The 17,078-nt window shown below is 43.1% G+C and overlaps 1 protein-coding gene across 1 annotated transcript in view; it reads right to left on the bottom strand.

The window, feature by feature from the left end:
- APBB2 (amyloid beta (A4) precursor protein-binding, family B, member 2) overlaps positions 1–17,078 on the bottom strand; it is a 48,289-nt gene continuing 31,211 nt past the window's right edge. Inside the window, exons 4-9 of the mRNA XM_009694731.1 lie at positions 6,513–6,627; positions 3,864–3,951; positions 2,713–2,796; positions 2,087–2,202; positions 1,129–1,308; positions 1–511 (exon numbers count right to left, since the gene is read on the bottom strand). Coding sequence (XP_009693033.1) covers positions 344–511; positions 1,129–1,308; positions 2,087–2,202; positions 2,713–2,796; positions 3,864–3,951; positions 6,513–6,627 — 751 coding nt within the window. The 3' untranslated portion in view covers positions 1–343. The remainder of the gene's footprint in view (positions 512–1,128; positions 1,309–2,086; positions 2,203–2,712; positions 2,797–3,863; positions 3,952–6,512; positions 6,628–17,078) is intronic.

Below are 17,078 nucleotides of genomic sequence, written 5' to 3'. Positions count from 1 at the left end.
ACTCCAAGGACTTTAGCACGAGTTCACTGAGAGGGACGTGGCCATATTCTTTTTTTGTGTGAGTTTAGGTAATGTTCATGTATTTACAATCAAACAGACCTTCCATTGCTCATGATGGAACTCACTGACAGTGAAAAAATTATTCATGCTTCTTTTCATATCACACGATGGTGGCAAGAATGAGAGAACATGCTTGTCTAACATTGTTTTGATAAGGGTAAATTCTCTGAAGACAAAGCATCAGCAATTTGAAATGGAAGGCCAGACATCGTCAGTTCATTTTCCTTAGCGTAGCCACTGTTATCTTCAGTTAAATGTTAGGAGAATCTTCTCTCTTATGCAGCTATGGCATCTCAGTGACCGGGCGTTTCTGTTTCAAAGTGTCAATGAGGGACAACACTCCTCTTTTTACGTTAGTTGTAACTCTTCTTGTCACCGAGTCTGCAGGAGGTGGGGGCGGCCGAACTTTCTGTGAAGGAGGTCTGGCTACTAAGCACTTCTGATACCGTAACTGCAACAAAGCAAAAGCATTCTGCAATCCTTGCTGTATCCAATACTTTCACAGAGCATTTTAAATACACTTTTAATACTTTTTCATTAAACACAGTCAAACCTCCATTTTGGCCGTGACAAACAGCCCAACTGAAGGTAATGGGACATTGGTTAGTCAATCTGTAGGCAGAAACTGTTCATTAGCACACGATGGATACTAAATCATACGAACAGCCCTTTGAAAACTGAAAAATAAGTTTTCTCGGCTCCACTATTCTTGAACAGGGATTATTTTCACTACAGTGTCACTGGATTGTATAACACAACTCTGAGCAAAATATTTTCCAGCATTAGGTAACTTGTGTAGTGAAAGAAAAGATTTCTAACTTACACAAATGTTGCAGAGGTTAGGAGGGAAGATGATTCAAGGGGCATCGTTCACTAAAGTGACATTTCAAACTTAAAAATGTTTGGATTTTAATTTATTAAATATATCAGAATCCCAATTCCTATTTTTATCTGTTCTTTCTTTTTCTGTCTTGAAAGTAATATAATTGCAAATTGGGAAAGATGATTATTTATGGAGGCAGTGAAGAATCTAAGCGCTGTTAGGTGCCTTTGAAGAAGGTCACTTACCATACAAGCAGCCTGAACAGCTTCCGATACATTGCCCGCATTTGGTTCACACCAAAAAACGTGGCACTCAAAATGCTGGTTTCCTGTATCCATAATGAAGGCGAATGTGTGAACGTCCTTGCCTACTCCCATGAAGGACAGGAACCGCACACGACACTCCACCATGATTTCCTCTTCATTCTGGTTATGAATCAAATGATTGACCATTACTAGTGGAAACTCTGTGGAACTGTACTTTCCATTTTAAGTTGATTAAACGGAGGGGACACTGATGCGGCATGGTGGAATTCCTTTTTTTATCCATCTGCATGTATCCGGTGTGCTCAGGCCTGGGCTGGATCTCCCCCTTCTAGGCTATCGCCAGAAGACCAAGGCTTTGAATGTTAGCACTGACCATTTCAAAAACTGCTTGTTTTGTGCAGAAAGAAAAGAACATGGCTATGATGACTCCAAAACATGCTCCCCTATCGCTGGTATCTTATACAGATGTTGGTTTAGTACCTCAACAACAGACATATATAAAAGACATTCTTTGAAAGTTTCATTGTATTAATCTCTATGGAAAACGCTCTACAAAAGGACAGTGATGTGAAACACAGATTTTAATACTACTCTTGGCTTCCATACCAAGAATAAGGTAAATACAGTTTAGAATTTAGCATTGCTACTTAGGGCTTAACTGACAACATTTTAGGTTCAACATTCCTAGAAAGGATAACACTGAATTTAACTATCTAAGGAATACTTATTTTATTTCTGAGAACATGCTTGGAATGGTAAATAAAGGTGAAGCTGCTACGAGCAGTAAGAGCCTCTGCAGATTCTAGAAAGAACTAAAATGCAAAATAAGCAAATGAATTCTAGTGTAAATTAACTCTTTCTACTATTGTTTCTGTGTTCCTGGTTTTCAACACTCATGTTACATTAAATAGGTTTTAAACAAGACAGTCTGCCTTACTCTTTCGTTGATGACTGTGACAGTAGCATCGGCAACATTCATGGTGACTGGCATCCAGTCGTCTTTGCTAGAGGAAGCCATTAGACTTTCAATGGCACTGTTCAGAGTATCCATTCCTAAAAAAGAAAAAAATGCAATAATGAAAAATAAATACATGAGTACAAGTAAACAATAACAATTTTTATTTTCACATAGTAGTACAAAAAACAGATTGTTTTGGACTCCTTATTAAAATCAATTTGATGATGGAAGGAAGGGTTGTGAAGTTGGTTTTCTTCAACTGCAAAACCAAAATGGGTGCCTCTGGCTTAGAAAAACTAGGACAGTGTCTTGTTTAGCTGCTGCACCATTTCAGCTCTCTAGGGCCCTCTCATTAGTAGCAGAGCTCATATTCAGAGAAAGCAGTAGAAAGAAACTCCACCTTCTTGGCAGCTCCCAAAATACTCCGGTTGCAAAACACATGTTCAAGTGAAGCCTTGAATATTGGATGTCTTCATGCCTGACCCGTATGACTGAAGTACAGGAGTTGCTGCCTTTCGAAAATCAGGCATTTACACTTGGCTAGACAGAGTCCAGCCCTTAGAGTTTATGCAAGGTACTTTGGGAGTCACTTGAGTGCTACATACCCACAGGTTTAGCTACAGGTAGCATGCCCAGGTACTGGACGTGGAACTTCTGTACCAGTTCTGTCTTTGGTGTTGGGAAATCTACTGCATGGGAACAAAAATCAAGTTCTGTTAATCAGCATTCAGAGCAGGGAAAACCATTTTATTTTATCAATAACATAAAACAGTTTACCCAGTAATTGTACTCTGAAGGTACTGGCTTGATTAAAACAAATTTTTACTCCTTCTGACATGAACAATGCTCAAAAATTTCTAAAGGAATTAGGGATAACTTTGCATCACCTAATTCTTGATCTACGCTAAGAATAAGGTCACGTTATATTGCTAGCATATTAAAAAACAGCATGAGACATACAGACCTAAGTTTCACTGTGTAACTATGTAAAATCTGGAATCTGTTTTTAATACCATCCTTGAAATATGTTAAACACAGTCTACAAGTCATCAATACTACTGCCTGAGCAGACAATTACACAAGTTGATGTATGGATTAGGAGTAAGATACTCGGTATAAACCGGTGGATCTAGAAGCATATAATTTCCTGTAAAGCTAACACAAAGTACGTTTGTTCTCCTGGAATACTTTCAAAATAGCAAGTATTAAGCTATGACTAATAAAGGCACGCAAAGGCAACTTTCTTCTACCATGCAGCAAGGCATGCAGAAGACCCTTACGTTGGATGACAGCCCACTTGCACCCCTTGCCTTGGGAGCTGCTAAAATAGATGCTGAAACCTAGGAGGAGTCCTCCTGCAGCTCCTCTGAACCCAAGTTATAACTGGCGTATATTGTGTTTTTAAGCAAGACCAGGCCAATTTGTGCAATCTCAAGTCAGGAGGTATTTTGATTTGAAAAAGACAATACGTGCACGTAGCCACAAATAAGTAAGACTGCGTTTGCATAATCTGTGTTCCAAAAGAGGAAATGTGCAAGTTGACATAACTGAGCAGGACTTCATTACTGTCAACGTAACCACTAAAAATCTTTAATGTAATATAGTAACAGGTTACAGTCAGACACAGTAATTAAAAGACAGGATTACGCTCCTGACTTCTCCACCCAACATGCTCCATTTTGGTCAAAAGCAGCATCAGAAACAAAACATATCTAAAATAGGACCATCCCAAGGATGCTGCTATGACACACAGTACCTTGCAGAGGAACATCAAGGGTGACATTTGTCCTCTCTTGCAATGAGCTGCAAGCCATAGCTTTAGCATTCTTCCGTTCGGCCATAATCTGAAGAGGATAATGATAATACAGCATTTAAAAAAAAAAAAGAAAAGTACACTAGCAACTAGAAATATAAACATAGTCCTATTACAACCCTAGGTTCTCAAATCTGAAATAAGTCAGAAGCTACATGACTAAACAGGTTATTCTTTTTAAATAACAACTTTAATTTTCCTGCAGTTTAGTCACCATTCCTTAACTACATAAAGAACTTAAGTGGTGTCCAAGCCTAGATGAAAGATAGATGGAGGAGTAAAATAAATCTAGCCATTTTTATCAACAGCAAAATTGCAGTGAGGCATAATATAGCAAGAAATACAAATATTTAACACAGAGAGAACAATGTTCATTATTCATGTTCCTCTATGATCTACTGCTGTGTATAATTTTTTCCTCCATTTTTATGTTTCTTCTTGAATTAAAAATCCCATGCAAAGTACAACCTGTTCTTCCCCTCAAATGTATAATATTAGCAAAAGAGGGGGGGAAAAAATAATTTCAAAATAACCACTTTGGATGATTATTCCCTACATACATATGACTGAGAAGGGACCCAGGGAAGCTAACAGAGGTTTTCCAAAGCTCATATATGAAGCCTTGCTATCTGCTTCGTTACACTATGACTGTTAGTTGTAATTAAGCTATAAAGATAACTGGTATTCCAGCAGATGATGCTTGGTCTGAAGATGCTTCTACCAAATTTCTCTCTCCCTTTTTTTTCAGGTTTTATATTTTGAAAGTATTTTCTCTTACAGGGACACATGATAATATTCTCCCCTGCAGATGAAAAATGATACATGCTAGCTTAAGAAGCCCTGTCTCAGCAAAGAGGTCCCATGGGTTGGTCAGCACATACCAAGTGCTCCCCTGAATGAGGATTACGTCTATTGCTGAATTAGGAAGGAACGTGCTCTACTTAACAACACTACCCTGTTTTATTCTGTGTAACTATCAGCTATGGTTTTAAATGCTTAGTTGCTCTCTTACCCAAAGTTAATGCCAGGAGTTTCATGTCATAGTTACATACGGTACAGCTCTACTCCCTTTCCAATACCCTTGTGTATAGCTACCGTGGCATTTACTTGGTGCTAACCGTACTGGATAAAAGCAGCTGTGGCAGGGTCTGTGTAGCACGTTTTTCCCTGCTAGACTTGCCAGAAACATCTGTGAGAAATGAGAGCTGGAGGAGAAGAGGAGGAACACAACAGGTCTAGGCTTCTCCAGTCAGCTACTGCTGCGGTCCCTGATGTTAAACTTCACCAAGCACAGCCTGCAGCTCCCTGGCCAACCTGAGCAGCTCCCCAAACCCTCCCACCTGCATCTCCTCAGGCACCCAAGCCCGGACAGACCTGCCAGGCCTTGCACAGTCACTGAGCTACCTTCTGCCTCGGCCCCACGTAAAACTGCTGCCCAGAAGGTTACAGTAATGCACCCTGTGTAAATGCTCACGTCGTTTGCATGAAACATCACAGGTTCAGTAGCCACATCTGCAGTGTTGCAAAAATGAAAAATTTTTAAACTATACAGCTGGCTACAGAGGGGAATTTGACATCACTGATTCCATTCATTAACGTGGAGACAAAATGTAAAAAGGAAATGTCAGGCATACAGTAACTCAGCAGAATTTTAAAACCTGAAGGTTTCCTAACTAGCTTTTCTAGAAGAGCTGTGACTCATGAGGAGGGACAAGCTACACAGGGATAACTGATGAGGTTATTCATCCCCACAGGCTACTTTTCCTACCGTGCAAACTGACATATTTTAAGGAAAACCAAAATGAGCAGCATAATATTTTTAAAAAAGGGGATGCAGCCTCAAATCCACCACAGCTCAATAAAAGAATAAAGAGTTTCAAGTAGCTTGGTTTAACTGCCTGTCTATAAAGTGTTTCAATCAGATTTGCCTGCTGTAAAGGATGTGCTGCCTTGCTACTGCTGCATGAAATGATCGTACAGAGGACACTCAAAAACTGATCATGCAAGAAAACCAAAATTAATAAGCAGGGAATGGTGGCAAATCTGTAAGGCAGAATGACTGAAAAGAACAGTCCTCTCCAGTACGACAGACAACACTACCAAAGCAAGAACTAAGATCCTTTAGTATTTGTACCTGAATAGCTTAAACGCCGCCTTCTCCGGGATTTTTTTTTAAGTGGGCAGAGTAATGTTAGCAACTATTTTCCTGTCTGTCCTGCAGGATAATACCATGGAATAACACCATTCAAAAAAGGTCTGATTTATTTACACAGTTTAACATAGCCATTTATTATTAATTGAAGCTGTGTGTTCTTTTTCCATTTTGAACCTGCAGCTTCTTTATTATTCAAGAAGACCTTCAGTCTCTATACACACTTGTCAAATCAAAAGCACACACCATCCTCCTAAAATCTAAATGTTCACCCTCCCGTTACTCTCATCCGTTTGTGTCCTTTCTTTTACAAATTCTCTACACTGTTTCTCATTGCCAGTGATATAAACTAAACTAACGCTGCATACAATTGCTGATTGCATGTATTAGGCTCAGGGACCTCTAAACAGATGAACACAGCTGACTTTAAATCCACTTACCTTTGAGCAGATTTCGTGTAAACTTGTGGCGATGGCTTTTGCGGGTGTATCACATCGAAACACATGACATTTCAGAATTCTTGTGTCTTTGTCTCTTGCCACATAAGCAAAGTCTCTGTGTAAACAAAATAAAATGATACATTAGAAACAAGCAAAACAAATTAAGGCATTAGAATCAGTAGTATCTCCAAAACAGCAAGTCTTACTTCAGTTTAACAGGCATATGTCTTGGTTGTCAAAGAATAAAACACAGGCCTTAGACAAAGCACGTCTACAAATGTAACAAACTGCATACCCACGAAACACGCATCTAAAGTTTGGTGCTTAATCGATATAATTAAAGAGCTGATTACAGTTTCCTAACCCTGGCAACTTACTGAACTCACAACCCGTAATTCCAACTGCAAGGGAAAATTTACTCAAATATTTTATTGAAGATGAAGTAGGGAGAGAATTACAAATTAAGACAGAAAACACATGCAGCTTTTAAATGCTAAAAAATCTGAGAAACAGCATACAAGATTCTAGGTAAAGAAAAATCGTATTTCAAAGGACTGCATAAAGTGTTTAAAATATGCAAATAGTAATTAGAGATCTGGTTGCATAGGGGAGATGTGAACCTGCTGAGCTTTGCTCATACTAACTGGCCTAAATTTCTGACCTTATTTTTTCAAAAGTTAAATAAAGCTGCCCTACAAAAGAGATTTTTGCACTGTGCTGGCTAGTCACCATTGCATAGTATGGCTTTTCTAGCATGGGTGATAGAAGTGCCAGGATTATGTTTATTTGTTCTCAGGCTGTTTAAGAGTTGGAGCTCTTCTGAAAAAGTCAAAGTGGTATACTGAGTCAGGAAGAAGCCCAGCTTTGCCTGGTTGCCATCCCTGCTACACCAGACTCTCTGCTCCTTGTTCTTGCACCCCTGGGTTTTTTCTGTCCTCCGAAAAAGTCCTACTTTGTGACTCTCCTGCTATCTTCAGATTTCTTTGGGACTTTGCATCCCTAGCAGAGCTATGCTGAGTAGCTAACTAGAATTAGGCCAGACAAGCGAAGCTGGAGCTCCCAACAGCCTTTTATGCCTGAAGTCTCTTTTCAGGGCCTTTCCTCTTTACATGGAAATAATTACCAGCAAGATTCTATCTGGTGAAGAGATAGGAGGGATATTCCTAAACCACAGGGTTTACATACAGGAATACTTCCGTTTATACTAAAGTCTGTAAATATCCCGAGCAGGGTTTAATGTAGCATGGACTGCCCATTTCTTTGTTCATTGCAGATGCCCAGAGAATTGAAGAATTTTGTACTGAAGTTATCCAGGGAGCACCAGAGACTGTGGCAGACGGACAGCTGGATTTCCAGCACTGTATGAGATATGAACACTGCCCTGCAGTTACGTACCTTACCTGTATCTCATTCAGCAGCACTAGATGTTGTCATTAATGAGCCCTGGCAAAGAAAGGGGCAGTTGCCCACAGCCTGGGCTGCTCAGTGACAGGCAGGTTGTTCCTCTGTGTAACCTCTGTGTAACCTGAAGCCTGATGAATAATACTTAAAAAAAAAAAAACACAAACACAAAACTATCAGGAGCTGAGATCTGGAAACAATTCCACATGACAGAACCGTGCAGAAACGCAGTGAAGCTGGAGGCACCTCTCCACCTCACTGCATCCCAACAGGCAATGGCATGCGTTAGGGCACGGCAGAGGCGGGAGGCAGCAGGGCAGCACATGGAGAGTGTTTTGCCATCTGAACCCTTCCCGCACCGGGAACGCAGCCCACGGGCTGCATGCACCGGCCGTCGCCGGCTGCGGCACTGCCCTGCCAGCACATGCGACACAGGCACCCTGGGGACACTGCTTCACCCAACTGCTCGAGACTTGCAGGAAAAATCACTGCTGTCTATTACAGGAGATGCCCTGAAGTGTCCTAACTCCAGCCTGACCCCCAAGCACCTTGGTCACAATCTGCAAGAGCCTTTTGGCATGTTGTTCCCTTTTGCTGCACTGCAAGTTCACAGAGATACTGAGTTCCAGCTAGAACCTTGCTACTGGAAAAAAGCTGATGCTTTTTGGTTTATCTGTACATGTGCCAAGCCTTGCTTTAGAATGGTTTCCTCCTAGCTCAACGTTTCAAAAGTTGAAGACTCTTAGCTGGACTCTAGTAATAAAACCAAGAGAAGGGGGTATGGCTCAGCTATGGCCTATGAAAAATTAGCAGCTATGGGGAAAAAAAATGAAAACAAGCGCCACATAAAAAAAGTTGAGATTTTTGCCTTTTGAAGTAAGCTTTCAACATTACTGATGCTCCCGAAAGACCTGCGGAGCAGGTATTTGGAAATGCTCAGGCTCACAAAAGTCCCACATACAATATCCTGAGCTCGGAAGAGACCTTGCCTGGTTCAAGAGCTATAACTGAGGAATTTCCAGACATCCTAAGCATTTGCGATTTTTGTTCACTATATGTTTGGCTTTAGCTGCCACCTTTTAAATGCCCTAAGTTTCAGATTTCACATTTTTCAGTCCAAGTAGCTTCCCTTACAAATATTTTAACTGCAATACGAAAACACTGTTCACTTAACAGACACGGATTTGCTACCATAACTTCATTATGATTTCCTGTCCTTTACAGGCAAGAAAAACTTGCTAGCAGTGACCATCACTGCAGGGCAGCAAAGACACATCAACAAGCAGAGTGCTGTGCACACCTTAGTACTGGATCAAGGTCTATTCTTTCAGCGTGCAGACGTAACAGCTGAAACCTGTGTTCGCATTAACTTAAAATAACATTGAAAGTCATCTATGTCACCATTGCATGGCTATTTATTACCTTTTACAAGCGTTCACCTCAAATTGATAGTATTCCTTTGAGAACTTGCAAACAAGTGATTTAAGCGTTCCTTTACAAGATGATCCTAGGAAGAGTATCCTGTGTTGTTTTGCCATGTTACTTGCACTGCATGGAAGACTGTTTGAACAAACAGAAATCTGCACAGCCCCAGGAGCACTGTACAACACCAGGATTTCTAATTATAAGGCCACCACCTTCAAGGAGTTGCACAGATGCAGAAGATAGCTTGCTCCTTCTGTTAACCATACAGCTATCTGTTAGAACCTTCTTTTATCATTAGTAAAAGCTAAGATGGGACAAAGCCACCAAAGCCAGTCATTGGGGCTTGGAGGACCTAACACATTGCCAGCAAAACCCATTTGTAACAGCCCAGGGAACTGTGGTCCAGCCTTTGATCAGTAGCTCTGGCAATGCCCTGGCTCACCATGACTGCCCCAATAAACCACCCTGCTTTGCTGTAGGAGACCACATCAGGCAGGGTATCTCCGCTGCGCTGCCAAGTCCCTGATGCATGGGCAACCCCTGAGGCCACATTAAATTTCACCCTGCAGAGAGTTTATCTGAGACCCAAGCTCAACTGCAAGGATTTTCAGCCTTAAGAGAATCTGTAAGATAATACTAAATGTGTTTAGTCAGCACATCATTTCCCAGTGGAGGTAGGACTCAAAGGACTGTAGAGATAAAAATAAGACAAACAACTAAAACTGTGTTAAACTAAAGACTGAATTCTGTCAGGATCAAAGATTTTGGTCATATAAGAACACAACTCATAATTATGCCCTGTAAGCAGGAAACACCTTAGATGAGAGTATTTTCAATAGCATTTTAAAGGCAGAGAGGTGGACTGGGGGCAGCCTGCTGAGCCTCATTGCTCTCACAAGCGTAAATTTACTTTTCTGATCAAAGGAGACCAATGTGGAGGGCAGCACTGACATTAACAAGCTCACGCACTTTTCGGTAGGAACATTTCTCTGTTCCTGGGAGGCTAATGACAGCCAAATGAACAAGCGACCATGCAGAGCCCAGCTCAGTAACCTCTCTGAATGGTAAGACGTGTGGCGAGGCAAAGGAGGAGGAGTCTGATGAGTGTTATGGATGCGGTGTCTGTAGTGGGATGCTCCAGGTGACAAGAGGGCTCATCTGCCACGTTAGTCCTGCCACAGAAGTGCCTGCAACCCTGTTGTCCCTACAAGAGGAGAATGACAACAGTCCTGATGAGACAGACCTGCTCTGCACTTGCCAGAGGACAGATACTGCCCAAAAAGATGTTATTTTTAGTCAAAATGCAATGTGTTAATTTTCTGATGGAGCTGGTAGTGACCCTACATATAGGCCACCTAATGCTCTCCTCCACAGACTGCTGCAGAACTACTTTTTTTTTTCTTTTTAATGGTTTGGGTTGGAAGGTTCCTTTAAAGGTCATCTAGTCCAACCCCCCCTGCAGTGAGCAGGGACATCTTCAACTAGATAGGTTGCTCAGAGCCCCATCCAATCTGGCCTTAAAGGTTTCCAGGGATGAGGCATCTACCACCTCTTTGGGCAAGCTGTGCCAGCGTTTCACCACCCTCATCAAAAAAGTAGTCTTCATTATATCTAGTCTGAATCTACCCTCTTTTAGTTTAAAACCATTACCCTTCGTCCTATCACAACAGGCCCTACTACTGTCCCCATCTTTCTTATAACACCTCTTTAGGTACTGAAGGGTGCTCTAAGGTCTCCCTGGATCCTTCTCTTCTCCAGGCTGAACAACCCCAACTCTCTCAGCCTGTCTTCACAGGAGAGGTGCTCCAGCCCTCTGATCATCTTCGTGGCCTCCTCTGGACTCGCTCCAACAGGTCCATGTCCTTCTTGTGTTGGGGGCTCCAGTACTGCAGGGGGGGTCTCACCAGAGCGGGGTAGAGGGGGGGAATCCCCTCCCTCAACCTGCTGGTCACACTGCTTTGGATGCAGCCCAGGATAAGGTTGGATTTCTGGGCTGCGGGTGCACGTTGCTGGATCACGTCCAGCTTTTCATCTACAAGTACTCCCAAGTCCTTCTCGGCAAGGGCTGCTCTCAATCCCTTCATCCCCCAGCCTGTATTGATAACAGGGGTTCTTCTTGAAGAAATGTTGCTGCCTCTGCTGTTTGCTGCCAGTCTCAGGCATATGGTCTGGAAAGCCCCTGAGGCTTCGAGAAATGTCTCCTCTTTGTCCTGTGAAATTCCGCTCCCATTGAGTCACCTTGAAGAAGTGCCAGAAACGCCACTTCCCGCCGGCGGGGGTGTTGGTGGGTGCCGGGAAGGTGCTGCCTTCCCCGGGGCACCTTGCCCAGGCCTTGGCTCAGCAGGTGCTGCCTCAGTATGGCCGCGGTGCACACAACCCTGCCGTCCAGCCTCTCCGGCACTTGGTCCTGCAGCTGCTGTAAATATTTCTGCTTGTAGCGGTATGCATTCATAAACAAGGTGGTACAGCACAATTACAAAAGAAAATGAAACACCAGCTAGTACATCCATTTCAACTACTAAGAGCTAATAAAACCCTCGCGGTGGTGTTTCAGACTCACACACCAGCGTTTCACTTTAAGTACCTGAACAGCTTGAATCAGCTAATTATACACGCGGATTGTGAATACGCATAAACCTTTAGATAATCAGGGCCTACATCTGTAAGTCTGCTGAGACAGAGTAGGAAATCCAAGTTCTTCAAAACTTGTGGTACTGCACCACGCGCAACCCTGCCAGCACCATCTGTTTTCAAATCATCAATCAAAATTAGCACACAAATTAGTCCTTCTCCCTTCTGACAGTGCGCAAACAATACTACTGATTTCATTAATTCACGAAGTCACCTAGATGCCCACGTACTTGCACGAGCAGCCCAGTATCCAGGACCTGGAGATGGTGGTACAGGCTGGTGGCAGTCGGCTCCTCTAACGCCAGTGGGAGCCTCACAGCCTTATTTCGGGCATTTCTAGGCACTGCGAAAACCGAGCTCCATGCTCCCTCTTGGAGAAGAAAGGAATGGCTTTGGGGATTCCAGAGTACCTGCTCCCTACAGCATCATAACAAAGTAAAACTTGGGAAAAGTTTTGTGTTTTCCTACAGAGGACCAGAACACAACAGCTTCTTGTTTGTCCAATGCCTTGAACACCAAATAAGCCAGGAGACTGCTCTCCGATTCTTCTTTCACTTCGGATCCCTTCTGGGTCACTTGATCTGTAAACCTTCATTCGACTGCAGCTCACTTGAAGCTGATTAACATTTAAGTGAGATTTATGTGCAGCAGACCCCTTTGATAATGAAGAAGTGCAGAGTAACGTGCTTGCAATAGAAATTCATGGAAAAGGGAAAATGCCTCCTGTTACCATTCCCCTGTCTTTACATCTTGCTGGGAAGATAAGGGAAAAAACAAAGTCAAAAGCCTTTACAAAGCCCATGGCAGGATACAGAGCTAGCACAGGTTAATAGATCACATCTCATCCAGCTGGAGTCTTCTCTGTCTCAATCGGGTGTGTGCGCACAGGAAAGCTGCGAGGTTTGAACCACAGCTCCTGGTTAAATTCCCTTCATTGTCAGTGGGGAGAGCAGCAACGTGTTCAGTGGGAAGATAACGTATTTCGTCGCAGAAAAAAGCTGTATATTCTTAAAAATTCATAACACAAGTGCACCACTTCTGTTGATAAAGGATTATAGAGAAGGGGTACTGCACAGTAGGCAATTTTTTTTTTTAATCATTTGCACATGAACGACATGATCCACTAGTATCTTTCCAGTTACAGGAACTGGGTATCAATCAGTACTCTGGAAAAAAGCTAGAAAACCAGAAAAATAGGTAAGAAAATTATTTTGCTTCACAAGTCGGTAAGACTGGTTCTGCTGAACAGTTAAAAATTCAGTAGAAATTTCTTTATTTTGAAAGAGTACAGGACTAGAGCAAGACATTTTCAAAAGCGATTTAGAGAATTGCAAAGACAATGTAAGCTGCTAAGTAGAAAGGAATTTCATTTTCATTCGCTCTTTTACCCTCTTTAATTGGCAAATGTCTACAATAATTGACTAAACCTTAGATAGCCATACCTATTTAACACCTGGCTAAGCATCACTTAGCTGCTCAACCTTGGATGAATATAATCACACTAAATGCAATTTATGCTAATGCTGTCCTGTTTGAGTAGCAGTCATAACCATTTGCCACCATTAGGCTAAAGTCCTAGGAGACATCCCAATTAACTACAGCCTGAGAGAGCAGCTCATCCTCCATTTCCTTCTCACTATAAACTTATTTCTTCAAAGGAGTGTAGAACTGCATTAATTTGGGGGGTTTTTTGGTTAAGAAACCCCAACACCCTATCCTTGAAATCTGAAATAAAATTTTTTACTCTTATCAATCAAAATTAAATTGCCACTATTTAAAACAACTATATTAAATTGATACACATGTAGGAAAATGTAAAATGCTTGACAGATTTATGTATTACAAATTGTAACAAGAATCCTTGAACCAGAAAATGATATCCTCTGGGCTCGGCTTGAAATTGATTGAATTTCATCCAGAACAGCCTACAGAGGATGACTGTTGATTGCTATGTACTGGTGTAGAGAGTCCTGTGACTGCAGGGTCACAGGGCACACATCGCTGGGCTGTGGGGAAATCATCTCCTGAGTCTATAACCTTCAGGCTTGGCTTTGCTTTCCTGCAAACAGCTGACCAGCAACTTGTGAAAGCAGGAAGAAAAAAAGGAAAGAGCAGCCCTGGCTACAGCAGAGTGGGGTCAGAAGGCACCTGGCAGGAGGCTGCCATTCACCAGCAAGACGTGAACATCCATGGGAGCTGAGTAAACAAGCAGAGGAGTAAAGCAAGGAAAGTGAGAGGAGACACATGAGAAGAAAAGCAGATAAACACAACTCCAACAAGACCATGCTCTGATGGGGTTTTTCCATAACATACAAATATTCTAGTATCACAAATGGTAGAGATGAGGTGCAAGAAACCCTGCAGTAACACGTTTGACAGAAATTACAGATCTTCTGGATTAACACTTTAATAATGAAATTTTTTCTTGTGACTGCTCTTTCACATAGGAGAAAGGGGAATGATTTATAGCTGAAATGAAGTCTGGGACTCTGTTCAGTTCACTTGTCTTTTTATTAGGGTCACATCAAGGAGTTTGCGAAGTTAGGAAGAAAAACCCCGAAGTAAGAAACTAGAACTAGATGAAACAAAAGGCATTCACAGAAGCTCCAAGATCTGTTTGTAGAGGACCTTTCAGCTTCCATTTCACCTACCAGATAGACACTGAATGAAACCACTGCTTCCCTTCCACACCCTCCAAAGGAAACCCACAGCCCCTTCTCCAGGTGACTATACCGACCATTTTGGAATTAAATCCTGCAGGAGGAGCAAGAAAAATAACTACTCTCACGAGTCTTCTCTTTCCCATTTCTCCCAGATAGTCATGGTGCATTTAACCACATGTACCCCTCTCTCCTCAGTAATCAGAGTTGGAAGAGATGTGGGAGAGAACAAATTTTCCCAACATTTCTGACAGTTGCTGGCAATCCTATAAACATACAAAAGCCTTGCAATTTTTCTTCACTCCAAGAGCTCCACCCCACAGAGCTCCTGCACCCCTTTGGCTGCTCCCCAGCTACAACCCAGAATGGCAGACTGAGCCCCCACTACACTACCCTGGTCATTAATTTTGATCCAGTAAGTTAAGATGCCCTCCAAGCGGAGAACTTTTGGAAGACACTTCTTATTTCAGTTCTCACACAACTTGTTTCCTTGCAGCAAAACATCAGTTCTGCATTTATTAAACTCTCCTCAAATGATCTGGCATTGACACAGCACAGCTTGTTTTTCTAATTCATGCATAAAGTTTGTAGGGCAAATTATCCCCTGCTGAAAGGCTGTGTGCTTCATGCCTTGATAACGTCACTTGCTAACTCTCAAGGAGGAGCTATGGCTACTTTGTGTGATACTCGGAGGCTTTAATCTGGCAGCTCTAAAACACACAGCTTGCCAGTTCTTCTTTGATGTCTTATCACTGCCACAGTTCTGCGTGCTCCCAAAATTTGTTAAAACCCGCACAGAGCCGATAGGTCTGATACCAAGCTCAGCCCTTCAGAGCCCAGCGCTTCCAAGCATGAAAGCATTTGCACGACTTTCACTCCAATTTTGTCCCTGTGGCCTGATCCTCACGAAGCCGCAGAAGCCATTTCCCAATGCACTTCCCACGTCTCGACGCTGCCCGCCACCTCCTCCTGTGGGGAGGGGACAGGACTCCCGTCAGCCTTGCCACCGCTGCCTCGCTAGCCAGAAAGACGCCTCTGGGATGTTACAAATCATTTCCCTTTCTATTACCAAGGGCTACATTCCACCCCTGCAAAGGGCCACAGATTTACACAGATGGAGTCATGTCAAAGTGTGATTCAGTATCTAAGCTCTCCAGATCCACAAGCTATGTTAACACAGTGACAACAGTACACATCGTACAGCTAAGATTTACCTTCCATGCTGGTCCTCATTCCCAGCCCCACCTCATGATCCTACGGCTGAAGCGCCACTGTCAGGGGAAGGACAGTCTATCACCTGAGCCGTGGTCACCAAGACGACTGCCCGGGAGACTCTGCGCTCTTGGAGCACCGGCAGCACGAGAGGGGCCCAGCTAACAGTACTGTCATGTCCAGCTGGTGCTTGAGGGTCAGAGGGGGCCTACTGCTGCTCACCAACTGCTAGACAGACATCGCAAGTTGAAAAGTCAAGCCGCAGCTTAGACCTCAGCTTTTCATAAATGGACTTAAAGGAAGACAGAACTTCTGGGACAGATCGCATGAAAATTGGAGTTGTTCAGCCTGGAGAAGAGAAGGCTCCAGGGAGATCTTAGAGCAGCCTTCCAGTACCTAAAGGGGCCTACAAGAAAGCTGGGGAGGGACTTTTGACAAGGGGATAAGAGTGATAAGACAAGGGGCAATGGCTTTAAACTGGAAGAGGGAAGATTTAGATGAGATATGAGGAAGAAATTCTTCACGGTGAGGGTGGTGAGGAACTGGAAGAGGTTGCCCACAGAAGATGTGGTTGCCCCATCCCTGGAAGTGTTCAAGGCCAGGTTGGATGGGGCTTTGAGCAACCTGGTCTAGTGGAAGGTGTCCCTGCCCATGGCAGGGGGGTTGGAACTAGGTGATCTTTAAGGTCCCTTCCAACCAAACCTTTCTATGGTTATACGATTCATACCCTGTGCAGCAGTTTTCAAGGAAAACGCACACAAACAAGGTATGTGGTTGTTGTGGTTTAACCCCAGTCGACAGCTAAGCCCCACACAGCCACTTGCTCACTCTCCCCTGGGCAAACAGGGGAGAGAATCGGAAGGGTTAAATATGAGAAAACTTGTGAGTTGAGAAAAAGACAGTTTAATAGGTAAAGCAAAAGCTGCGTACAAAGGCTTCCCATGGGCAGCAGGTGTTCAGCCATCTCCAGGAAAGCAGGGCTCCATCACGCGTAACAGTTAATTGGGAAGACAAATGCCATCACTCCAAACGTGTCCCCCCCCTTCCTCTTTCTTTGCCCAGCTGTATGTGCTGAGCATGACATCATATGGTATGGAATATCCCTGGGGTCAGTTGGGGTCAGCTATCCCGGCTGTGCCCCCTCCCAACTTCTCATGTACCCCCAGCCTCCTCGCTGGTGGGGCGGGGTGAGGAGCAGAAAAGGCCTTGACTCTGTGTAAACACCACTCAGCAATAA

The sequence above is a fragment of the Cariama cristata genome, unplaced genomic scaffold (genome assembly GCF_000690535.1).
Source record: "Cariama cristata isolate BGI_N322 unplaced genomic scaffold, ASM69053v1 scaffold17662, whole genome shotgun sequence".
Taxonomy (NCBI): domain Eukaryota; kingdom Metazoa; phylum Chordata; class Aves; order Cariamiformes; family Cariamidae; genus Cariama; species Cariama cristata.
The sequence above is the reverse complement of the archived record's forward strand: the minus strand, read 5'-3'. Positions and strand labels throughout refer to the sequence as shown.